Below are 24,852 nucleotides of genomic sequence, written 5' to 3'. Positions count from 1 at the left end.
GATTTTTTGATTGGCAGATTTGCATGCCCCTCTCTCCCCCGTAGACAGCTGTAACAGCATTGTGGTTCTAGTTATTGGCAGACGTGTGGAATTGAATTTTATATTTGTACTTTTTCACATAATTCCGAAACAACGCGAAGGTATTTCCAGGCAATATCGCTGGCTTAGAGTTGCTGTAACATATTTTCAGCATTGCAGTTGGCTGATAAATGATGAATAAAAGTAAAGGTAAAGTTTGAGGTCCTCCCAAAGATGAAAGGCCCTGTCATGTGCCCCTCAGGCACCATTGTTAATCCGGGCCTGCAGCCCACAGATATATTCTATTGCTGGAGCATTTCTTGAAACGCATTTCCTGAAGCATAAAATACATAAGCTAATAAGCTTGCAAAAAATAGTTTGCAGCTTAAAAGGATATTCTTGTTGGTTTTGAGGGTCTGCTTTGTTCATCAATGAAAATTCCTCATCGGCATCTTTTAGTTGGTAGCATCGATTCATCATAAGCATATTTACTATACCTAACCCTGTCATGAGCCAGTTTTTTTTTTTTTTTGTATACCTTGGTCGAGGCTCATATGAGAGCGAACACACAACTCACAGCAAGGAGGCATGAGACAAGAGGGGCGGGAGTGGAAGGGACAAAACAGTGGGGAACAGACACATTAGGTGAACTGTGGAAGGGAGAGGGATGGGGATGGGACGGGGAACATGGCGAAGAGAAGATGGACATTTCAGGGACTTTCAGGAAGGAAAGCAGGAGAAATGAAGGAAGTGGGCTTGGGTGGATTATCGGGGGTAGAAAAGATCGAGGATTTGGATGGGGGAAGATAAGAGGTGGTGGTGAACAGCTGTTTTGAAAGCCTGGAGGGAAGAATGGGAAAGAATAGAGTGAGGAAGTTTATTCCAAAGGCGGGAAAAAAGAGGAATGAAAGAGTGAAGATGAGCAGCGATTCGTGATTTTGGTAGTTTTACCAGAAGGGGGTTGTTGGCGGACCTTGAGCGCCCTGTGGAAATGTGGTGGGGACAAATCGCAGAGAGAGCAGGGGGGGCAAGGCTGGAGAGGAGTCGGTAGAAGACAGAAAGACCACCGACCAACCTGCGGTGATTGAGTGAGAGGCCCAAAGACTCAGCTTCATTGCGGGAGATGCCGATGATCTTAAATGCCCTGGTTTCGACAGCGTGAAGCCGAGAAAGGTGGGAGGCAGGAGCACCAGCCCAGAGGGGAGAGCAGTACTCCATCAGGCTACGGACAAAAGCTTTGTAAGTGGTCAGGAGCTCAAGAGGGCCGAGGAAGGACTTTGCACGACGGAGGATTCCCAGTCGGCGACTGGCTTTTGAGGCGAGGTTGGAAATGTGACTTTCCCAGGAAAGGTCATGGCAGATAGTGAGACCTAGAAGCTTGAAAGAAAAGACTTCTTCCAGAGGATTGTTGAGAAAGTGGATGGGGGGGTTTTGTAAACGGTCCTTTCGAAGAGACATAGTAAGAGTGTGAGATTTGTCTGGATTGAAAGACATGTTCCACGTGTTGGACCAGTTTGTGATTTTATCCAGATCTGCAGTGAGCGAAGAAGCTGCTGCTTGCCGGTCTGAGGGATGACAGATGGTGCGGCAGAGGGTGGAGTCGTCGGCAAAGAGAAATAGAGGATTTTCCAGAGAGTCCGAGAGTTAATAAACCATCCTCTTTCAATTTGTGTACCTCCTCCAAATTGTTTCTTGCCTTATCTACAACTCTCCTTGCTACCTTCTTCTGTCCATACAGGTGCAGCAACCCTGCATCCACATACCTCCCTCTATCCTTGATCTTCTCTATCCCCTTCGCTACCTCCTCCGTCCACTATATCTGGTTTCTATCCCTGGGATGATGCACCCTTTCCTGACGTCCTCCCACACAAAACTTCTGCAATTCCCCTAAACGTCTCTCCGTACTACTTCCACTCCTCCTCCAAACCTTCTGCTCCTTCACCAAGTTGTTCATACCTGCCCTTCACTCTCTCCTTGTACTCTGCAATGATCCCGACACTTCCTCCACCTAATAATCTTCCTACCCCTGCTCTTAACCTCTCTCCTCCTCTCCATCCATACCACAAACACCACAGGCTTGTGCTCGGTGGTAACGTGCTCTCCCGCCACTGCCTTACAATCCTTAACCCTACACAACTGTCGCTTCCTTACCACCACCAAATCCAGTTCTGTTCTATGTTGTCCACTCCTTTTGGTAATTTTGTGACTTCCCTGCTTTTGAAAGAATGAACCAGCTATGGCCATCCCATTCCTCTCTACCAGCTCTTGACCCTCTCTATTCCACGTTCCCCAACCAAATTTACCAACACATTCCTCTTCACCCAGCTCCGCTACTCCCACATACGCTTTAAAGTCCCCTGCAATGCACAGCATCACCTCCAGCTCAACCATTCCCATCATCCTCTCCAGTGCGTACCTGAATTCCTGCTTCTTCACCACAGTCCTTCCCATTTGTGGCCCACATACTGACATAAAACAAACCATTTTCCCCTATACCACCACTCATGCCATAAATATCCATCCCTCCCATCTTTCCACTCTGACGACCTGCTTGTCAATCTCTTCCGACACTATTATTCCCACACTATTAATCTTTCCATCCCCCATCCACATGCAACAGCTTGTATCCAACTACCAACCTCCATTTGGTGGACGCTAACCATGTCATGGGATACAAAATGTAAACTGTTCAGTCTGGCGGAGGTACGTGCTCCAAGTGCCATTCTAGTTTGACTTGTATTCATTCCTAAACCGCTGGTCAGCATGAGCTGAAAACTGGTGTACCTGTGGTATACCTGAGCGGGATTTAGTCAATTTAAAAAAAATGCTTTTTCGCATTGTTCTAAGGGTAGGGCATGTGTGTAAAATATGGTGATATTCTGAGCTGTTTTCGATTCTACAACATACATCCACCCATGCATATACACATACTTTTAAATTTTTTCTTTATTTCAGAGCCACCTGCTAGAAGTTGGTATTACAGATCATAAGTATGCCATAAATGTCAATGGAGTAGGGGAATTCATCTTCCATCTTCCTGGGGGATTTGACCCATCTGTAAAGACTGGATCATTGCTATTGTACGGGATATTGAAGGAAATTTCCTAAAACTCTGACTTGCATATCAAATGTACATGGTGTTGGGTACATGAATTGCCATGATTTTACATATTTATTATAAAAACAAGCTATAAATGACACAAACATAAAACTGTTACCATGAGACAGGAAAATGTAAAGTTGTTTTTTGTAAGAATATATTGAGTACGACCATCATTCAGGTGAAGCATGCAAACAAATCAGTATGCACAAATATTGTCCACAACTTTCCCCAAAGTGGCTCGGCTAATACAGGTAGGATACCCGATCGCCAGGGCCACCTAGAGCCATAATGGGTTCCGGAGCAATACTAAGTGTCGGGCCCCCTTCATCCTGACCCCCTTCAAAAAAAACAATTTTTTTTAACATTCTATATGGGGTTTCCTTATTTTTGTCGTCAGAAATACATGCCATGTTTAAGGGAAATGGGGGTGTTCACTTATTCCTACATGCGGATTACTTTCTTAACCCATTCCATCCAGATGGGGTGTGGCCAACACTCCTATCTTCATTTACATTACTACCATGATGATCATTATGTAAATTGTTCCCACAGTTGTTAATTTTACGAGTGAGTGTGTTACTCCCCATGGCATGGCAATGAATTGCCCAAAGTGGCTTGGAGGGAGATGCAAAATATAGATTCTCCTGGGGTTTTTTTTTTCATCAAAAACAATCACATGAAGCCAAAAATTGAAGGAATAATTGCAGGCCCTTATTAGGTTTGGGCCCCGGGGTAGTTACCCTGCATTTCACACACACATACCCCCCCCCCCCCATATATTGTCAGCGCACCTGCGAATCGCTGTTTGCAGGTTGTAGCCTATCTTGGGGACATCTTGTAGACTTGCTCCAGAAGGAACCCCCATAGGAAGAATCGCACCGATGAAGGTCTGAGCTTGTTGGTGGTGAGGGCTTGCTTTTGTCAAAGCATCTAGGGAAACTGTTTGAGATGACCATACTTCTGAATGCTGAATGTAAAGGTAATCCATTACATTATCTCTGGTGTGAGAACATCCTATCCTTTTGAAAGCATTGGCATCTCAACAGAAAAGGTTGATATTTTAATTCCACAAAGAAGAATGTTTGCACAGCATTTCCAAAGTATCCATTGATAGAGCCATTAAAAAAGAGGTGTCCTCCCACTCGATGTACATTGTGAAACAAAACTTTACACTTTCCTTTCTGGTGGTACCAATGTTATGTTTATCATCAATGTATTTTTTAACAGAACGATGCATAAAATCATGGGGTTCATCTGGAACGTCCTGGATTTTGCCGAATAAAAATAATTGTTTAATATTGTGAAACTTTCTTTTAAGTATGTGCAACCTGAACACACTAGGAGATAAGCTTTTCCTGAAATGCAAATTGATATGTAGTATACATTAAAGCAGGTAGTTTTTTTTTTGTGTGTGTGTGTGTGTGTGTGTGTGTGTGTGTGTGTGTTGTGAACAATTCCTTCAGCATTGTGCTGTGAAATGTTTTTTGCTCAGTTACCATCGTATACAGAAGAGAGGCCGTATGAAGGATGAGAGCAAACAATTGGAAAAGCTGGTCAACAGCAACGACCAAAGTGCAGTCGACAAGCATTTCCAATTGCTTGACATTGCTCGGATTAAGGTACGTCTTCGCGCATTACTGCACTTCAATGTTGATTTGTGACCAATGTAACTGTTTTTACATTCTTAAAATCCCGATTCGGATGTACAAATAAATGTCTGAGCACAGTTTGAAGGTAGCTCTTTTCATTATGCTCTCTAATTCTAATTAATTATTGTCTGTGATTTCATATCGTTTCATTTTTCTTTTAAAGTTACTTTGTTGGAAATATAAGAAATAATTCTCTTGACAAGTTTAAAACATTATACAAAACTGGAAATTAAATGCAAAAACTTTTTGTTGTTATAACATGCAACCAGCCATTTTCATTCACCAACTTTATACCGAGCTTTACAGGTGATTTCAAATAATTCATTAATTTTAAATTGATATTTGCCTTTGTCGAATATGCAGGGTGTTTGTTGGATACAAAATTTTAGAAATGCATTTTTCTCTTAGGTGCATGTAAAGGGAATATTTCCACTTTTTTGTCGCTACTTCGGTAAAGCATGCAGTTTAATCTGTGCTGGACCATTAGTTTGTATGACATTTAAATCCCATGTCTATTTACTTTTGGTATTTATTCTCTACTGTTAATGCCACCTGCAGGTCAGATAACTATGGGCCTTACAAGCACCTAACCTCCACTGAGCTAACCATGCAGTAAAACTGGCTTATAAAGCCAGCCACAAATGAGGCATCCTCCGTTATTCCATCACATCCCTTGAAAAATCAGTACTGACAGCCTGCACTGCAAAGCAATTGTCTGGAGCTCACTCGGATACTGTTCTCTCCGTTGGGCTGATGCCCCAGCATCACATTTGTGTCTCCTGGATTCTGTGGAATCTAAAGCTCTCAACATGATTGGAATCTACCGTAATGACGCTGAAGCACAAGACCGGTCGGAGACAGGTCAATGGCCTCTTCATCACCTATCCGGTCTTGATACTTATGCTCTTTCAACCTTCCATCCCTTCCCAGTCCCTTCTGGCCACAAGAATTCTTGCAGTCACCTACTCTTTGTGAATCTTTCCAAAACCAGGCTAACTGCTCACTTCCAGGTGTCTGCTTCTTTTTTCTTCTGCTTGTGGAGCAGTCATCCTCATTCTGTTGAATCCCACTCTCCTCTCTTGGACCTCAAGCTGGCAGAACATCACTTGTGAGGTCAGAATGAAGTAGAAGTAGTCTTTCTCGTGGAGGCTAATGTTGATCTTGCCTCAGCCTCCATCCCTACCTGTGATCTTTTTTCGTTCCCATTCATCCTCTCCGAACCCACAGCCTTTTTATTTTCATGTTACAAAGTCTCCTTCCTCCTCCTCGCTCCTTGTGTTCATGAATTAATCTTCTTATTTACTTGTACCACTTTACCACTGTTGGTACGTTGCCTTCTAGTCTCTTACTTCACCCTTCCATTGGCATAGATTTGTTATGTTAAAAAAAAAAAATTAATAGCTGTAAAAACCTGAAAAGGGCCATTTCTGATCAAAAGTCACATTTTGCAGAGGTGCTGAGAATTCTAGGGGTTGATGCAGGTGTGGGATGGATGATGGATGAGTGCTGCAGGTGAATAAACCTTGGGGATGGGGGTTGGTGATGGCTGAATGCTGGGGGTGGGGGTTTATGAGTGGTTGTGGAGGAGATTGAGAGATGGATGAGAGTTCGGTGTGGGGGGGGGGAGGGAATCAAATGAGTGAGAATCGTGCAGCAATTCACCATATGGTGCAGTATAGAAAAAAAAATTTTGTGTGTAATACGTGTTTCTTGTTTTCTCAGGAAAGAATAACTTTACGGCACAAGAACACAGGAAAATGGGCGAAAGCACAGGCTTTGATTGCCAAATATGACCCAAAGGTAAGGATTTTTCTTTCCTTTGTTTACTCGGACATTAATCACCCTGTTTGTTATTTTGAAATTACTAACGAGCTTGTGCATGCAAACTGTGTTGTGGATATTTCCCTTATTGTTCTAACAAGTTCGAATTGTGAACATACCCCGTGGGAGTTCATTCGTACAATTCTCAGGTGACTATAGCACGGACAGATAGTTTTGAAATTTGGTAAGATTTTTATCGCATCAGAAAAAGAAAGCAGAACACCTCACAAGAGTGAGGCTGGCTTCATATCATCATTTGCGACTTAATTTTGTGTTGGGCATCGCCCAACGCATTTAATTTAAAAATAATAATAATAAAGTTGTTCGCATTTTACGTACAATTTATTATATTTACATCAATAATTTTACATACAATACACTCAATTTGTACGCATCTTTTCATTTTCACACATTTTATATTGTATGTAGTACATTCATTTTGTCCATGGCCCATGGTTGGATTGGTAGATTGATGCTATTTATGGATTTGATGGAAAATTATCGATAGGGTTAGGTTTTATGAGGAAATTCAAGACAAACAGCATCGTGATCAGAATAATACAATGGATGAATATGAGGCGCTGTGAGGAGTGATGTAAGGGACACATCGGCCATTTTGTAGTTAATGCCATATAGCACTATTTTAACCCTTACCCTATCATCCGATCCTATCATCATCATATTTAAAAATGTCGCTTACATCACTCCTCCTCGCGGGGCCTCGTATGTACACTGGATGAAGATACATTTGTATATGCATGGTCGAGAATTCCTCCATCTAAATGTGTCAGTTCCGGAACTATCTGTTGCATACTGTGAACCTCAATGCATTAGATAGGCTATTGGTATTGGAAGCATTCACATTCATGTCTCCTAAAATTATATACTTTTGAGCTGATGTACTAAGAGTTTGGAAAGTTTCTATAAAGGTGGTAAGACTACTTCCTGGTGTTCTGTATCCACAAATAACCACAACGTTTTCAAATTCTGAGACTATTATCTGAAACAACGGACCAATAGTAGTTTTCACTGCCACAGGCTTAATGGTTTCTTTAATATACCTGACACACCCTTTTCCACGTCCACCTGAACAGTTGATCATTTGGTAACCGTTAATTCTGAGATGATCGGTATTCTTGTCATTATGCAACCAAGTTTCTGTCAGGCAGATTATATCAGCACTGATTGCAGTGTCATCGCATATCAAATCTTCAAAATGCTTGGGAAGTGAACGAACATTGAGATGGACTATTTTTGCTGCAGTCGTGAGGCTGAACATTGAAGGCTTCATTCGCAATATGAGTAGCTTCTGCTAAAGCTTCTTTGACTTTTATCATCTTGTTTTCATCAAAGCACGAGAGAAATAATTGTTCACATGATTGTACCTGACCAAATGATACATAGGCCTGTGATGGCATCTTAATTCTCTCCATATGACCAACTAGTAGAGTTGGATATTGGATAGTTTGTCCTTGAAATTTGTGTACCGTAGATGCCCACATTAGCTTGAGAGGAAACTGAATGACTCGCAGTTGAGTTGTATTTTCGGTTTCTTTCTTGCCAAGTGAATAGTCAAACGACATTTTGGTGATGGGAGTTATAGTCCTACAGCGTAGTCTGATATTTCAGATCAATTGTTCAAATTTGTATAAAAGCACCAAAATTGGTACACATGTAGAATAATGTATTCCAAACAATTCTAGATATTAAGCCACCTGAGATTGTGCCTTGGTCAGCTTCGGCGACCATTTTCCAAAATGGCCGCCTTTCTACTTTAGCGAAATTGGCAATATGCTCTTTTCTTATTGTATTGGTGGTAGATATAAGGAAAGTGTAAAATTCAGTAAATTGACCATGAAACGGCGTATTCAAATATTATGAGCCAGTATTTTCGGTAAAAAAGCCATTATTTGATTTGTAAATTGCTGTTCTCCTGAAAATTTTCACTGAAAAGTACCCATTATTGCCTGGAGAACAAGAGTCAAATGATATTCATCACATTCAATGGCTTTGGAATCAACAAAAATTGCATTATAGATAACATACTTTACTCTATTTTGAAAAGGGAACTGATAATCGTGATAATGACAAACTCAGAAAATGTAGTCAAATTATTGCACACTTCACTTTGAAGCGGCTACGGTTTACTGTCTACTACCATTCTACCAGGACACATGGTACACGCATGCATCAGTTGAGTACAATATGAGTTTCTGAGCTCAAGTGTACTGGCTCTGGATCAAGAGGTCAACACTTTTACAAGCAATGCGACTTTGCATTTGCACATTCTAAGCTAGGCCGATATCTCAGTCTGTGTCTACTGCATCTGTCTACTGGCATTCTCCTTCACAAGCACACAGTCCAGTGCATTGCAGATTAGCCTTCTTGCATTTGCAGCGGTTTCTACAGCCTTTTTTGCAGCCGCACGACACCAGCTTGAAGCAGCTTTTTTGAAGCCTCAGGGAGTGTGGTCCAGAGCAGTTCGTAGGACCCATCCTCTGTTTGCCGCCAGCCCCAGCTTGTTGGTGATGGAAGCACGGGTTGAGGGACCAAGACCTGCCCCCAGACATAGCCACCCTGGAAGACTGATCTCTTCACATGCTGTTCCAAAGCATCGTAGGTATGTGGGATGCGCTGGACGGAGTTCCTCTTGGCGAAGAGTTTTTTTTCTGGCCTCGTTGACATCCGTATATGGACTGGTGCGGTCATAAAGGAGCACCACAAACCTTTCAATGCAGTGCATTGTGTCATCCTGGATGTTGACTAGCGTGGTGGTCAGGGTCACAAGAGAATCTGTCAGTTCTGGAAACGAGTTCCATGTGGCCCAGGCAGATTTCTTCCCATGCCCCACGAATGCTGATACCGTGTCACATCCGGTCATGGCGTGGAAGACAGGGAGGGCACGTGCCTTCTGTGGACCGAGGGAGGCAGCTATTTCATGGGCAGGGATGTAGCGGTAGTTCTTGCCCGTCCCAAAGGCAATCCAGAGTTCATCCACACATGGTAGTGCCTGGGCTACCATCACCGCCAAGATGACGACGTCGGTGTCTACGGTTCGAACTTGAATCCGACAGTGGTCATGTTCTGCAGCATGAGCCAGATGTAGCATGATGCGAGTGTCCGCCTCTTCTTGGCCGCATGGAGCCAGAGAGCTTTCATCTTCCTGCCTTGGAAGGCAGATGACTGCTTCACCATCAGTGACTACCAGCTCCTTTGCCTCGTCATGGAAGGACTGCACCAGCACATCGGACAGGAAGGTGAAGAGCTCCACCTTGTTTGCGTCGACACGTAGGAAACTCTGCCAGTTTCCTGGTATGGCTGCGGTGCTCACCACGTGCCATCGCACCCCTTTTCCTTGTTTTTCCCTTGTCGCCGTCATCAAGGAGCCACTACTACTACACCAATATTACCAATTACAACACCACTTCCACCACTACCACCACCACAACAAAATACTTCTGAACCTGTCACTCATGCTGTGTGCGAAAATGGATTTTCCCATAAAAATGACCATTTTTCCCCAATACAATGGTTGGAAATATAATAGATAAACACAAATGACATTTGTATTGTTTTTCTTTGTAAATGCACATCACGTGGAGTATTTATCACCTCTGAGAAACCTACAAAGAGAATAACAATGACAGATATCCCATGTTGTTAAAGTAGAATGGCGGCCATTTTGGAAAATAGCCACCAAAGCTGACCAACGCAAAATCTCGAGTGGCTCCATATCCAGAATTGTTCAGAATACATTAGTCAACATATGTTCCAATTTTTGTGCTTTTATGAAAAGTCGAACAATTGGTTTGCTATGCTGCAGTACTATTAGACCGTTAGTTAGTTCTTTGATTTGATTTTCGGGTAAGTTCACAAACTTCTACGTCAAACAACGAAAATTTCACAGACTTCTTCGGTGTCAGGTTTTGTGATTATTTCTCGGACAGTTTCCATTGCGCCATTCACTAGTCTCTTTGATACTGATATTATAAGTGACCATGATTTTTGCTCCCAATTTTAGTTTCAGGACATTTTGGAACGGTGTGTTGTTGACGCTACGATCTTGTCCAAGCTTAGGTTTATAATTTTGCTGAGTGGGATGAATATTGATTGCCATAATAGTGTATTCCACTCCTGGTTCTTCTTCAAGTCGCGTGTCATTGAAATCGTTTACTTTGGCGTTTGTGCCAAATAAATGTATAGCAGGGGCATTCCATGTCAAGTATACACACCCTCCCGACACTAATACCTCATTTTCTCCCCATATGTTGGTCATTTCCAGAAATCTCTGTTTGTTTGCCTTTTCAAGGTTTGAAATTAATCGGACAAGTGGTTCCCAAGTTAGAGCGCGTTCCCCATTACGGGTTACAACATACGGACTTCCGGATAGTGATGACTTACTGTATTCTAATAATTTCTCGATTTCTTATGCACATTTACAGATAAACACAATGCCCCAATCCAGTCGTCGTTTACGAGAGTGAAGGAACGGCCTGTGTGGTTGTTTGAAAGTTTTTTTTGTTTGTTTTTTTGCACGTACGGCCACGCACGTACGTGCTCGCGAGAGCGAAGGAACGGCCTGTGTGGTTGTTGTTTCTGGCACGCGGTTTGAAAGATTTTTTTTTAATTTTTTGCACATACGGCCACGCACGTACGGGCACGCACTAGTTGGATACAATGAGAAGTAAAACTTGTAGAAATCTAAGGTGCCTCACTGGACTCAGACGGGGAAAAGGAACATGGAATGGGTAGCTTCAGCTGCTGGTCGATGAGGAAAATGGGCGGGACGACAAACGGGGCCAAGTAGGAACACGAGAAGGCAGGCAGGCAGGAAGGTGCTGACAAACAGAGCAGCTATTTCCTCTGTGGCGAAATCCTCCTCCTCCTCTCCTCAGCCACAAATCTCAGAAACGAACGATCTCCCTCAGACCATCAAATTCTCTGCAAGGCCACGGCTTCATCTTTTAGACACTGCAGGTGTGGCCCTCAACTTGGCAGTGGGGAGGTTTTGTCCAAACAATATGGTGGGGGCGCTTCAGGCTGCGGTGCCCGCAGTCCAAAACAGTCGCTAACCTCAAGACTTCTTTGCCACCCCCCACCTCCCCCCTTCAACTTCTCTGCCCCAAGCAGCCAAACAGCTCCTTTGATGTATGTACCCACAGGCACTCTTGGCCTCAGGTTCTCCCAGCTGCTTCCCTGGTCGCCAAGTCTCCCACCCATTGGTCACCCAAACAGAGGCTCTTCCTGTGGCCTCCTGAACTCTATACCACCAGCTGCCTGGGGCGAGTTACCTCAGGAGGGGCCACAATCACTGCTCCTCCAGAGCCTCATCCGAACCTATGGGACACACATTTTCCCTACTCGCATATCCCCAAATGTCACCCCTGCCATGGGTCGGTCCACCATACAATTTTTCTCCACCTGCACCTCACGCGATGGTGCATTTAACCTGCCATGGCCTGCTTACACACTAATCATTAACACATACCAAAACACCATCCATTATTTACAACAATCACATTTAACCCTTTACACCTGATCCACATGCTTGGCTCTCATAGCCACTCTTGCTCTTCACCCATACCAATTCCCCAACTCACCTGCATAACCGCAATAGCAAAGCATGGCAAGTCGTGACAATGGGGAAAGGTGAATCTCACAACAATCCAATCACCACTGGGGAGCCCGTTTAATACCAGCCAATCTTCGCATGTAAGGTCAGGTCAGGTATGGGAGCATATGACAGGGCAGCACATTACTGTCCACTTTCTGCCAGTACTCCAGGGGCCTCTGTCTGGCCATCCCTTAGGCAGATGCCTGACCCATCCCCCATCTCCTTGAGATGCTGATCAACCTGCTGCAACCACGAGCCATGTGGTTGGCCGTTTGGCCTCCTCCACTCATGAGGCTCCCTCGCTGAGAGAATCTGGTAAGCAGGGTCAGGAAAACAAGCCACATGACTATACAGCTGCAGCTGATGGTCACGGACGATACAGGTAACAAATCTCATTTGAGTCTCTCTCAGCAACCGTTCAGACACAATGACTGACCAGCAATAGCCACGGATTCTCCAAAGAGACCTGGTACCGAAGGAGTCAAGTCTACATCTCAGATCCCTGGTCAGAGTCCAAGTCTCACATCCGTAGAGCAAGTCCAAGTCTCACCAATAACTTAGACTCAGACTTTTGTCCTCCTGCATAGGTACCGACAGTGCCACACCCCATGATCCAGTGAATCCATGACTCCCTCGGCCCGATCCAGACCCAGACGTCGATTGACCTCTGCCTCACAACATGCAGAGACATGAATATCACTGCCAAGGTAAGTGAATCTCTTGGTGACCTCAACATCCTCACCACAAGCAGGTACAGACAAGATGGCAGCATCCAATATGTCATTGAAAGCAAAACACCATTGAAAGCCTGGATCTTATTTGTGACCCAGAAACCCATAATCCCAGTGGCTCTGACCCCTCATTCAGTGCCTCGAGGGCCCCCATAAGTATATCCAGCATCTCTGCAAAGATGAATAAATCTGCAAAATCAAGGTCGGAGATCTTGACATTCCCAAACAATGCACCGCAGCTTGATCTCTCTGACATCCTCCACAGAATCCAGTCTATACAAGTGCTGAAAAGTGTGGGGGCCTGTACACACCCCTGATGAACTCTAATAACAACTGGAAATATGTCAGAGATGGAATCACCACACCTGACAACACTCATTACCAGAGTATAGTTCAGAAATCAGATCGATCACTTTTGTTGGCACCCCATAAAGACTGTGAATCCTCCAGATGGCATCCCGATTCACTGAATGGAATGCTTTGCGGAGATCAACATAGGCTGCAAGCAGCCCCTTCAGAAACTCATCTGCGTTCGGTGAGGACTCAGAGCAAGGATACGGTCAATCGTTGACCTCTTTTCTTGCAAAGTTCTACTGTCTGGGTGCGAGTGCTCAAGCAGATGGTGGCGAACCCTACCAAGAATTATCCGAGCAAAGACGTTGCCCGGCACTGAGAGCAGAGTCATCCCTCGATAGCTGTTGCATTCCTGGTGATCACCCTTCCCTTTCCAGAGAGGGACAAGGAGGCCCCTCTTCCAGTCAGATGGGATGATGCTTGCGTTCCAGATAGAGCACAGTGCTACATGCAACGACATGAGTACAGCATTTTCACCAGCCTTGAAGTTCAGCATGGATGCCACAGATGCAAGGAGCTTTACTCTCTTTGAACTGCTTCACTGCAGCCTGTTTCCACAAACGAAGGTGGTCACAGTTGATTGGAGGGTCAGCAATAGGGATAGTTACACCCCTAATGTCCAACTCAACAGCTGGTGAGTCGGTCTGGTACAGCCGCTCAAAGTAACGAGCCCTGCAGGCCTTCACTTTGGACTCCTCTGTTAGCCCACCACCCTCCACTCTTAATGCCGTCCACCAAGGGACAGTCCTGGAGGAACGCAATGCACAAATTCCCCTGTAAGTAGGATGAGAATCACTTGACCACAGGGTGATGCTCTAACCCCTCACAGATTCCTCGCACATAGGTCTCCTTAATAGACCTCAGCACACTTAGTTTATCGCCTCAACTCCCTGAACAGCTCAGCTCTGTCATTAAGCCTGCCCTGTGATTGATTATTAATGGTATCCAGTGTCCCTTGAGATATGGTTGCTCTTCGCCTGATGGTGGGTTCCAGACATCCAGTGGCAACATCAAGGATGGTAGTCTTGAAGATACTCCACAACTCTTCAGGATTCCCAAAACACAGACACCCCCCCCCCCAAATCCCCACTCAGGTTGATCACAAACTCCTCAGCTACCTTCTCATCACTGAGCTTGCCAATATTTAGCCTACATGTACAGCCTGCTTTTCATATAACCCAAAGCAATTATACCCAGGACTGTTGTTTTTTTTGTTTGTTTTTTTTTTCCTCAACCCCTCAACTGAAAGCCCATAAATCACAGCTTTTTACAGGCCTCTCAGGCTCTTTCCCAAACAGTCAACTCTATGATCCACAGATGCTCCATTGGTGTCTGGTGGGCTGTGTTCAGACCGAGTCTATGCTGATCGACGCACGTGTGCAGACCAGCATAGCATGGTAGGTCGCCACATACTGGTTGTCGCAGAGCCTCAGGGAGAGGCTGTTGGATTATATGCCTCAGTGGTCACCTCATCAGGTCCTTGCTGGCCCTCAGTGGTGCTGCCACCAAAGCGTGGCCCACAACAGCTACCCCTCGTGGGTCTCACAGTGCACCATACCAGGTGCACAGAATAAACCGCCTCAGACCCCCAGAGGCTTCAACCCCTTCCAGCGTCCGGTGACTTCAACGGCCCGAGACAATCGCTCGGACGCCGCCCTGATAGACAAGGGACCCCACACTCCACCAGACTCCCCGTGGGGCCCGGGTCATGCCGCACAACCCGTGGTCGGATCCCACGTCCAAATTCTGCCAGAGCAGCTCCCCAACTGCCTGGCCCAATGCAATCTCCAAGGGGGACAATTTACCACAAGGCCAACCACCACCCCCCCCCCCCTTAACCTCCCCGTTCCAAATTCTGCAGCCCGTGGACCAACTCCCACCAAGGCTGCCATAAAATACATTCCTATTTAAATTTGAAATGTCTGGCCCTGCATTTCCAAAAGTGGCTGCATATAACCCCATTAATACCAGGCTTTTCTGCCCCCTCCTGCAGCCGCTGCTGGCCTTGAGCCTCCCGCTCTTCCAACTTTCCTCCATTGTCATGAGCCGCCAGCTGCTCATGACTTGCAGCTACTACGTCATGTGAATATGCTTGGTTCAACACCAATCTGGGCTCAGATTGACATAGGCTCACATTGGCCTCTGTCTAATCTTATCACTACACTTTTTCCTTTCCCACTGCCCCCTGGTCACCAGCGCAACCCTGTGTGCCAAGAGTTGATAACCCCGTGCAACCAGTCGAGCCTGGCAGGGTCCACTGCGAACACCCTGGGAAGCGCCACGACTACCGCAAACACCAACTCGCACATGACGATGGACACAGCCATGCTTACTTGGGCAGGCTTGGACCTGCTCACCGGCTGTCCGACCTCGCCCACGAGTGCTGCCTCATGCTTGCTTACCAGCGCAGGGTCGTACCTGCTTATCAGCACAGGTCCACAATGACCCAGTGCGGATGCTCGCTCGCTGCCCCACACATCACAGGCTCAGCCACCTTGCTTGCCAGTTCAGGTTTGGCTGTCTGCACATACCTCAGAGCTGGCATTGCATTGTACACTATCTGTTATGTGTACCATTTCCTTAACCTTTATCCATAATTAATTATTGCCATGCACCATCCCCTGTATGGTACACACAGACAAGATGATCATTAAGCTGACTTGTCCCTGCTTATTACATCGAGATTGACGACTCGTACACGGACCATGCTACTCCATACATTTGTATCTGTTCTGTCGCAGGTCCATGCACGCAGTGACCTGTGGGTCATATGGACAGCTGATTAGTACCTTCAACAGCCTTTAAAGGTGCCAATAGTTACGGGATTATGATAACCTGAATTATGCCTCCACAGCCGAAGGTCTTTGTCATATTTTTTTGGTTGTCCTTCCGTACATTATCGTTTAAAAAAAATTGTTACCATGATAACTTGTGAACCACTGAAGAGATTTAAACCAAACTTGGAACAACTATGGACTGCAATAAAGAGATTAACTGATTAAATTTTGGGTTCAACAGGTTAAAGGTCACGTGCCCTCTGAAAATCATTTTGCAAACCCTACCTCAAGTAGAATAATCTGATGTCTCTCTTCTATGCTTCTATGTCCCTTTTCTTTTTCATGTGATCTTTGAGATCAAACGTAACAGTGGAATGACTTGTAGTGTGGGCAGAGGCATATATCCAGACACATTCTTGTCAAATTATACTTTCTAGTTAACTTGAATCCCCCACAGAGAAAACCCAATGTACTGAGACATTTTGTGAGTGTGGTAATATGCGAGGCATGGCAGACGTGGTCTTAATAAAATATAATTTATTCACTCAGGACAGAACACAAATGGAACAAATCTTAGGGTGCCAGACAGATGGGTTGTGATATTCACAATGAATAACATATCCACACAGGCTAAATTTATATGCACTACATACACCGCTCCCATTCACTCAAAACCATGCCAGGTTTTAAGGATAGTGCACCTTGAGTGGTGGACAGGGTGCCGCTGATGTACAGCTCGGGGTCCTCTGTCTCCCACCAAGAGATTCGCCGGCACTTTTCCCAATGGGAGAAAGTAGGCAGCCAATGAGGTGAGATTGACTGGAGCATGAGTTGCAATGTTGCAGAGCGAGAGATTGAGAGAGCACGTGCTATAGCCTTTTGCTGCCTCTGCTTTGTTACTTCTTGCGCAACTTGCATGTCTCTCGGGCGGGTCCACCACTGCCCATCGTGGGGAGCCAATAGCCAGATGCCATGGTCACAGTCTTGCTGACTCACTGAGCTGCAGAGGCCCTGACTACTGATGAGGATGCAGTCAATCACTCATGCCATTTGACATCAGGTCACCAAGGCTTTGTGACACCACCATGATACCTTTACCCAGCCTTGAGTCAAACCTGTTTCAGACGAGGTGGGACACTGAACGGGACATCCTTATGCCTGACAACTAAATTGACTAACAGTCTCCCCAGCAGTGGCATGAAGGACAACTTCACATTAATGCAGGAAAAGAAAGCCATTTTCTTACCCTGAATATAACGATGCTTAAATCTTAATTCTCTCTCTGAGTCACCCCCCCCTCACCCACTCCTACCTCCACCCTCCCTCAACTCCATTGAATGTAACAATATATCGCATTTTGATGATCGACCTAGTTTCCAAAATTGAGGATGGTGAATATGATCATGATACTTTTTGTTAATTTTTTTATTTTCTAGGCTCGAGCTGAGCTTCACGAGCAACTGATGCGGTCCAAGGAGCTGAACAGGAAACGGCTGACAACCACTTTGTTGGATGATGGTTCTGACGATGAAATTCAGAGCGTCGATGAGGAAGCAAAACCATGCAACATTGGCTCATTAACAAACCCCTGGATGCACATGAGTGTGCAATTAGAGAGTTGTGCAACCTTGGTTGGAAAGGACAAAAAGAAAGAAGGCTCTGAGGTTGCTGAAGATATGAAGGACAATGAGGAGGTGGTGAAAATTGATGATGACAATGATGAGGATGCCTTTGAAAATGAGCAGACTTTGTGTAAAGTTGGTTCCTCTCCAAGGCTTTCACAGGAAGGACAAAAAGTATTTTCAAAGGAACCAGGAAATGACTTTGAAGGTACTGAATACTGTGAGGTTTTGTTTTCATCTTGTGATAGGAATTTGGATGCTTCTGAAACGATTTCCAAGAATGATGGCATTAAGCCAACAATGAAACTTTCAAAACAGATTGGGAAACAGAATCAGACCATCAATAATGAAGTTCAGAGTAAAATGGGGAAGCGGAAACGAAAGAAATGTAAAAATAAAATGAAGTCTGAAGCTAAAAACAGTACTAAAATGTCTGTTAAAAGCGATGAACATGTCTGCCTGAAAAAACGTGAAGAAAACATGGTTCCTTTAGATCTCATGGAAATGACAACAGAAACTCGTGGCACCAACTGTAAAAAGAAGCAGAAAACAAAGAATGCAGTTTTAAAACCAGAGCAGCATAACAAAAGAAATGATTTGCCCATTCCACCTTCCGTTGTTTCAGACAATGTTAATGGTAAGAAACATGACGAAGTGCATCTGGCTTTTCACAAGCTTGAGATTGTAACAAACAAAAAAGTTAATAACCAGATAAAGACTGCAAAGAGAACAAAGACGACAAAAGAAAAGTCAAGAAGGCAATTGAATAATAAAAAAGCAACTGTTGAAGTTATGGAAAGAACAATGAAAGAAGATCATGCTTTCTCAGATAACCTCGATGGAGAACATTCTGTAATTACACATGCAGATAACATTGATCATGGACAGTTCAATACATGCTCAATATTTGATTATCCAACAAAGGAGCAGTATACTTCAAAGGTTGACAATATGTTTGAAAAAATGAAGGCTGGAAACACAAGGTAAGTTTGAGTTGAATTTCTTGATAACCACTTGTCAAAGATGAAACTCTTTATTGAGAATCTCTCCAATTATTTTACAACCATGCCAACCTGTGAGCAAGCAATCATGTTTGGTCTACTGCTTTGTTACTCACGCCATGACTTTAGGCCGGATGTGAGAGTTTTGTGGATCCCTTCTGTTTGTTTGTTTGTTTGTTTGTCCTCAGGATAATTGGACAACGAGGCCAACTGGAATTGCCAAATTTGCCACAGTGCTTGATATTGTGATTGCCTCAGATGGGTTCCTTGAGTTCACGATAAAAAATATAAAATGAAATTTAGTACAGGACTACATTTACTAATGCCGTGGCCATAGTTGAGAATGTGGGTATTGCAATAATAACGTCTTTATACAATATGAAGCTCTGTGCCACATTTGGCAATTCTAGTTGTTTATATTTTGGTATTCTGCCAACAAACACAGACGTGTTGTTCGCAATACTCACATGCTGAGCAGAGACGAGAAGCACATCAGTAATCGGCCACAAAGAGCTCGAGAGACTTCAGTTGAGAGGACAATCTCTGTTCAGATCAACAACATCCATGACCAAGGAATCAAAACGGCTGATATTAAAACCAGGGATAGAAAGTTGGTCAGAAGCCAGATGAAAAGACATGTCGAGGTTGGTGAGAAAACAAAAAAAACGTTCCAACAAAGCTACAAACAACTTTATTACGTCCTCTCTTCATCCTCGGAGGGAGGAAGTTGGAGGGGAGATATGGCACCAAATTTATTTTGTGCGGCTTGGGTACCCTGAGCACGGAGGCAATATTTGAGGGAAATTGGCCAAGCAGTTTTCAATGTTGAAATAATCCATTCATCGTAAAATCAAACGTTAATACCCAAAACAACAAACTTCAATACTGCATTATAAACTAAAACTGCAGGTTGTAATAAGAGCGTGGACAGAATGGAAGATTTCAATCTGGTAACTTGGCTTGTTTATGTGACGATTCAAAAACCATTCAAGATTTAGGTTTCATATTACACAGATGTGGTCCTCGTACTACCCAAAATGCAGGGGACCTTGAGTATCAGTTCCTTGTTCTCCCTTTTTTCTGCTGTCAGAGCTGTATCTCGGATTTCGCTGGGACTCGAAGATATTTACTCTAATGTCATACTGGGAACATTCATGCAGTTGGTTCACTTGTAAATTTTTTGTTTTACTCCATTAAATCATAAAACTACCATGACTTCTTGGAAGATTCCGGTTCCAGTTCTGAGAAGGCTGAAATGTTGGGTCCTTACCTCCTTCGTTGAAGCTTTCAAAACTAAGAAATTCACACTGGTTATGTCTTATTTTTCTGTCATTTCATTCTGAAAATGAAAGCTTGACTTTCCTCCATCCATTCAATAACCTTCATACTATCCAAGTTGTGGAATCATTTATCAGAAATCGGGATTATGAGACGTCCAGTCTGAAGAGAGTGCCAAAACCAGACTGTTTCCCATTCTGTACCATTGATGCATAATGCCCTCCCACGCCATGTCCCACTCCCCTGATGTGCGTCCAGCTCCACTAACCCCACCACTTGTACCTGGCTACCCGCTCCCCAACCTCCTCCCCGTGCTGCACCTCTGACTCTCCTACCACTTTGCCTTCCCCCACGTATTCATTGTACTGCATCCATGAAATAATTCCATGTTTGTTTTTATACCTGATAAATGATTGTAAATCTTTTGGATTTCCTTTTGCTTTGTACATCAAGTATAATTTTGCTGCATAGTGCATTACATGAACTCCAAACACAATGTGGTGACAAAATTTTAAATTCTGACTTGCTACCTTGTCATCTCTGCTTTGTAGTTTGCTCCTGAACACTTCTTCATAAGTTTCTGCACTTGCTTGAACGACGGAAGTTGGTCAGGATACACAACAACCTTGTCCTCATTTAGTACACTTTCACTGGATCATGCCTGCATGACAACATTTCTCTCGACCTAATTTTGCTCCTCAAAAAATAATTGTTGCATTTGTGTGGGGGGGGGGGGTGATGTATATATCTCCATAGAGCAGATAGGAATGTATAGAGTAGCATGGCTGTGTGCGAGTCGATAGCCACCTCGATGTATAATACGGAAATGTAAGCTTAAGAATTGTCCTGTTTCCATGTGTGACGTACATGGTGTAATTGGTTGAAGATTATGGTTATGGAAATTGTCTGTATATCCTCAAGGTCAACCTCTACCGGGGGGCGCTGGGAAACTCGGCATGAGAGAAAAAGGGGACGGAGCTTGGATGGCCTCGAGAGTGAAGGGAGGAGCGGTTGTCTCCTCCGAAGGGGTGGAGCTATGGAACGCCTCAAATTGGGGGGAGGGGAGCTTTGCCCCTGGGAGAAGTAGGGGAAGCCTAATCGTGCAGTTGGTCAGGGCGTTGGAGACACCAGAGAAGGTTGAAGCCAATGGAGAATATGGCTGAAAGTTGGTTGGTCTGAGGAAGAAGAGGAAGAGGAGAGTTTTAAGGAGATCATCCTGCCTGATGTCTTTGTCCTGTGCCTGTTCGTCCTGCTTACCTGCCTCTGCCCATTTCTTCATTCTTGCCTCGTTTTGTCGACCTGCCCATGTGCTGCTGCCAGAGCTGAGCTCCAGTTTTTGTTCCTTCCTCCCCCCCGCCCCCCATCTGTGACCGAGTCCAGAGTGTGGTGCCTTATTTTCTTTCGATTCATTTTTACTTCATTGAACATTATTTATTGCATTCCGTTCCTCCCAACCTGCCGTTGCCTTCTCCGTCATGATTATAGACCAGCAGCCCAGAGACATTTGGTTCGATGAACTCGGTACCAATATCTGACTATGGGAGTGTGTAGGGGGTCACCTGAAATGAAGAGAAATGGGAGTCTGCCGGGTACCACCCACTGCGTGTAGACCTGGGGGGGACCCTCCAAGGGGCCATAAAATGGGTGCTACATAGATGAGTGAGGTACCACTTAAATCCACCACCATGGTGTGCTCACTGCCACGCCTATATCAACAACACAAACAGCAGACATTTTTCCCACTGCAAAAGGCCCGCCAGACCCCCCTATAAAGGGCCTAAAAAATTGGGCTTGCATAGACGAGTGAGGTACCACTCAAAAAGAATGCCAAATGAACAAGTTGAGTTTGTAGAGTACAAAATGGGTTACGCCAGACAAATAGTCCGCTGCACTACCGGTACCAGACACCCCAAAAATGGACCCCCGAGACACTGTGGTCCAACTAGGCTAGCCTAGATATTGCAGGTACCAGCTGGAACCAAGTTTAAATGATCTATCACACCTTGGGAAATATAAAATGACCTATGACAGAACAATTATCCGCTGCCTTGGGCCTACCAGACCCCCGCCCCCAATGGGCCCTTGGGCCCATCTAGGCGAGTCTAGATATTAAAGGTACCAGCTAAAACCAGGCTTAGATGATCAATCACAGCCTAGGGAATACAAAATAACCCATGCCAGAATAATAAACCACTAGGGGCTGCTCTTTGGTGCCAGCACCACTGAGGACGAGTAAGGGCCTGATGAGGTGGCTGCCCGGGCATGCGGCCTGGCAGCTTCTCCCTGAGACTGGGACAGCCAGCATGTGGTGACCTACCATGCTGCGCTGGTCTATGGACCGGGTGCGAGTAGAGCCCACTGGACAACTACCAGGTCATCTGTGGAAAGTTACGTTATGTTTGGGAAATGCCTGGGGAGCCCCACATTACCTTCCAGAGATGATCTACTGTGATTTATGAGCTCTTGGTTTGGAAAGAGCCCTGCGTTTCATGGGAAGAATATCTGCAGCAGCCGCTGCTGGTATTGAACATGCTCCCCAGTGGCTATTGGATTTGCACTCTCTATGCTTTGCTATTGGGGATCTGCAGGTCATTTGTGGAATTGTAATTGGTATGGGTGATGGGCAAGAGTGGCCATAAGAGCCAAGCATGTGGATTGGGTAGAAAGGGTTAAAATCTGTGATAAAGAATGAATTGTGTTTTCTGTTTGAGTGTGTGTGATCATTAGCATGTATGTAGGCCATTGCAGGTTAGGTGCACCAAAGCCTGCATTGCAGATGGTGGAAAATTGTATGGCAGCAGGGGAGGGAGTGACATTTGGGGTTTTGTGGGTGGGGAAGGTGTGTGTGTCCACATGTATGGATGAGGCTCTGGAGGAGTGATGACTGCAACCCCTCCCGAGGTAACTCTCCCCTGGCAGCTGGAGGTGTCTGGGTCTGTGTGGGCGACCATTGGGTATGAGATCTGTTACCAGAGGTCAGGAGAACCTGTGTTGTGGAGACCTCCCTCCTCGGCAGAATGTACAGCAAAGGAGCTGTTTGGCTGCTGGGGACCGAGAAGTTGGAGGGGGGGGGGGTGGGGGTGACAAAGCTGTCGTGAGGTCGTCGACTGTGGGCACCACAGCCTAAAGCGCCCCCACAATATTGTTTGTGCAGGACTTCCCCACTGGCGAGTTGAGGGCCACACCTGCAGTGTGTTAAATAATGAAGGCGTTCCTTGCAAGGAATGTGATGGTTATTATTGTTCTTGTGAATGAGGGAATTGTGTGTGAATGTGGGAATGTTCCTTTCGGTCCCATGCGATTTGATATGATCAATGAAGGGCAGGTGGCCCGTGAAATTGGATGGGTAGTTCTGAAATTAGGTTTCAAAATTTGGAGTTTTGAAATTAGGCTACCTAATTGGATGAAATTAGGTAGCTCCCCCCACCCCGGGTCTGTCACCAAGTACGGAGTGAGGCGCCTCAGCTTTCGATTCATTTTTACCTCATTGTGCATAATTATTTATTTATTGCATTCCCTTCCTCCCCATCTCCACCGTCGCGATTACATCATCCCTGTTTTGTGTTTTTTTCCAATGGTTTGAGTGACGGAAAATAAACCCGTTTGTTTCAAAACCTGCAATGTTTCTCGCATCTCTCCTCACGGCCTGCATGCCTGGTCCGCCATAATGTGGAACATCGTCCAATGGAGTAAACTGCCAGTTCGGCTCATCCACTCAGTGTCGGTGTCAACTGACCTGGACATGCATATATGTATACATGTATGTATATAAATATATTGTTGTGGAAATGGCCCTTAGTATGTTATTAAATATAGGATTAGCCCAGATCCCCCATTAAATGCATGTTTAGCCAGGTTGTTCGGTAAATGGACGTTACATGTGTGTCGGGAGATGTAAGAGGCTGTTTATTGTTTGTGCAGTGGTGGTGTACCGAGAGCTTCTTCTTCCTTCCTTCCTCGCCCGGACAATAGTCCCCGCCCAGCGCTCTGAGGGGGAGTGGCCTGAAGAAGGAAGTGAAACTGAAGGGAGTAGCCAGTGGGCTTGGAGGCGAGCGAGCGAAGGAAAGGCAGTGGTGAATCTGCGACGAGAGCGCCGAGGTGGTGCGATCGGCAGTAGGAGAAACTGCATGAGGGTTTTTGCGATCGGCTTTTCGTAAAGAGCGAGCCAAAATAAAGACAAGGAAGGGACTGAATGAGGTCTGTCTGCCATCGGCTGGGAGAGGATCTGCCTGAGGTAGAGTGTGCGATCGGCAGTAGGAGGAACTGAACCTGAGGGTCGAATCTGCCGAGAGAGGAACTGAACCTGAGGGTGAGGCTGCAGTCTGCTTCGAGAAGACCTGGCTGCTGTGCGAGTCTGGAGTCTGCTTCGAGAGGAGGTCATCGACTGGTTCAACCTGCATCTAACCACGGAGCCTCTGTCCCGACTCACGGCATGGCTCGACACGTTTTTCGATCTGCCTGTGGAGCCAAACACCTCGATTTGGCCTGATCTGGTGAACAGGCTAGGCCTGAACTTGTATACTGGACCTTGTGAGAAACCAGCTGAAACCACCATCGATCTGACGGTCTTGTGCCATCGACCTTAAGCGGGGTCAGATCGCGCTGAGGCTGTGTGCTCAAGCGGTGCCGGGAGAAGAAGGATGAGCGTCATTTTTCCACGCGGCGTGTTTGAGCTTGGGTGCTCAAATCCGTCAACATCGGCTTGTTACGAGCCGTATTCGTGTTTTTGACATTTTCCTCTTGTCCATGAAACATCACCAAGTACTCTGTCTTGTCTGCATGCTGTCCATGTCTTGTATGCATGTTGTTTAAGGTTTATCTCTTTTGGATCCCCTTCTTAACTAGGGAGCTACGGATTAAGGGTTTCGAACGGGTTATAGATTA

The 24,852-nt window shown here is 45.2% G+C and overlaps 1 protein-coding gene across 1 annotated transcript in view; it reads left to right on the top strand.

Moving 5' to 3' along the window:
* Positions 1-18,802, top strand: part of LOC147031297 (U3 small nucleolar RNA-associated protein 14 homolog A-like) — a 51,593-nt gene extending 32,791 nt beyond the window's left edge. The window contains exons 10-12 of the mRNA XM_085861358.1: positions 4,614-4,740; positions 6,493-6,570; positions 17,504-18,802. Of these exons, the coding sequence (XP_085717484.1) occupies positions 4,614-4,740; positions 6,493-6,570; positions 17,504-18,676 (1,378 nt within the window). The 3' untranslated portion in view covers positions 18,677-18,802. The remainder of the gene's footprint in view (positions 1-4,613; positions 4,741-6,492; positions 6,571-17,503) is intronic.
* Positions 18,803-24,852: the final 6,050 nt, after the last annotated feature.

Source organism: Eptatretus burgeri, chromosome 2 (assembly GCF_056783735.1).
Source record: "Eptatretus burgeri isolate ZD-2024b chromosome 2, Ebu_testis_v1, whole genome shotgun sequence".
Lineage (NCBI taxonomy): Eukaryota > Metazoa > Chordata > Myxini > Myxiniformes > Myxinidae > Eptatretus > Eptatretus burgeri.
Note: the sequence above shows the minus strand (reverse complement) of the source record. Positions and strands in the feature narration are given on the sequence as shown.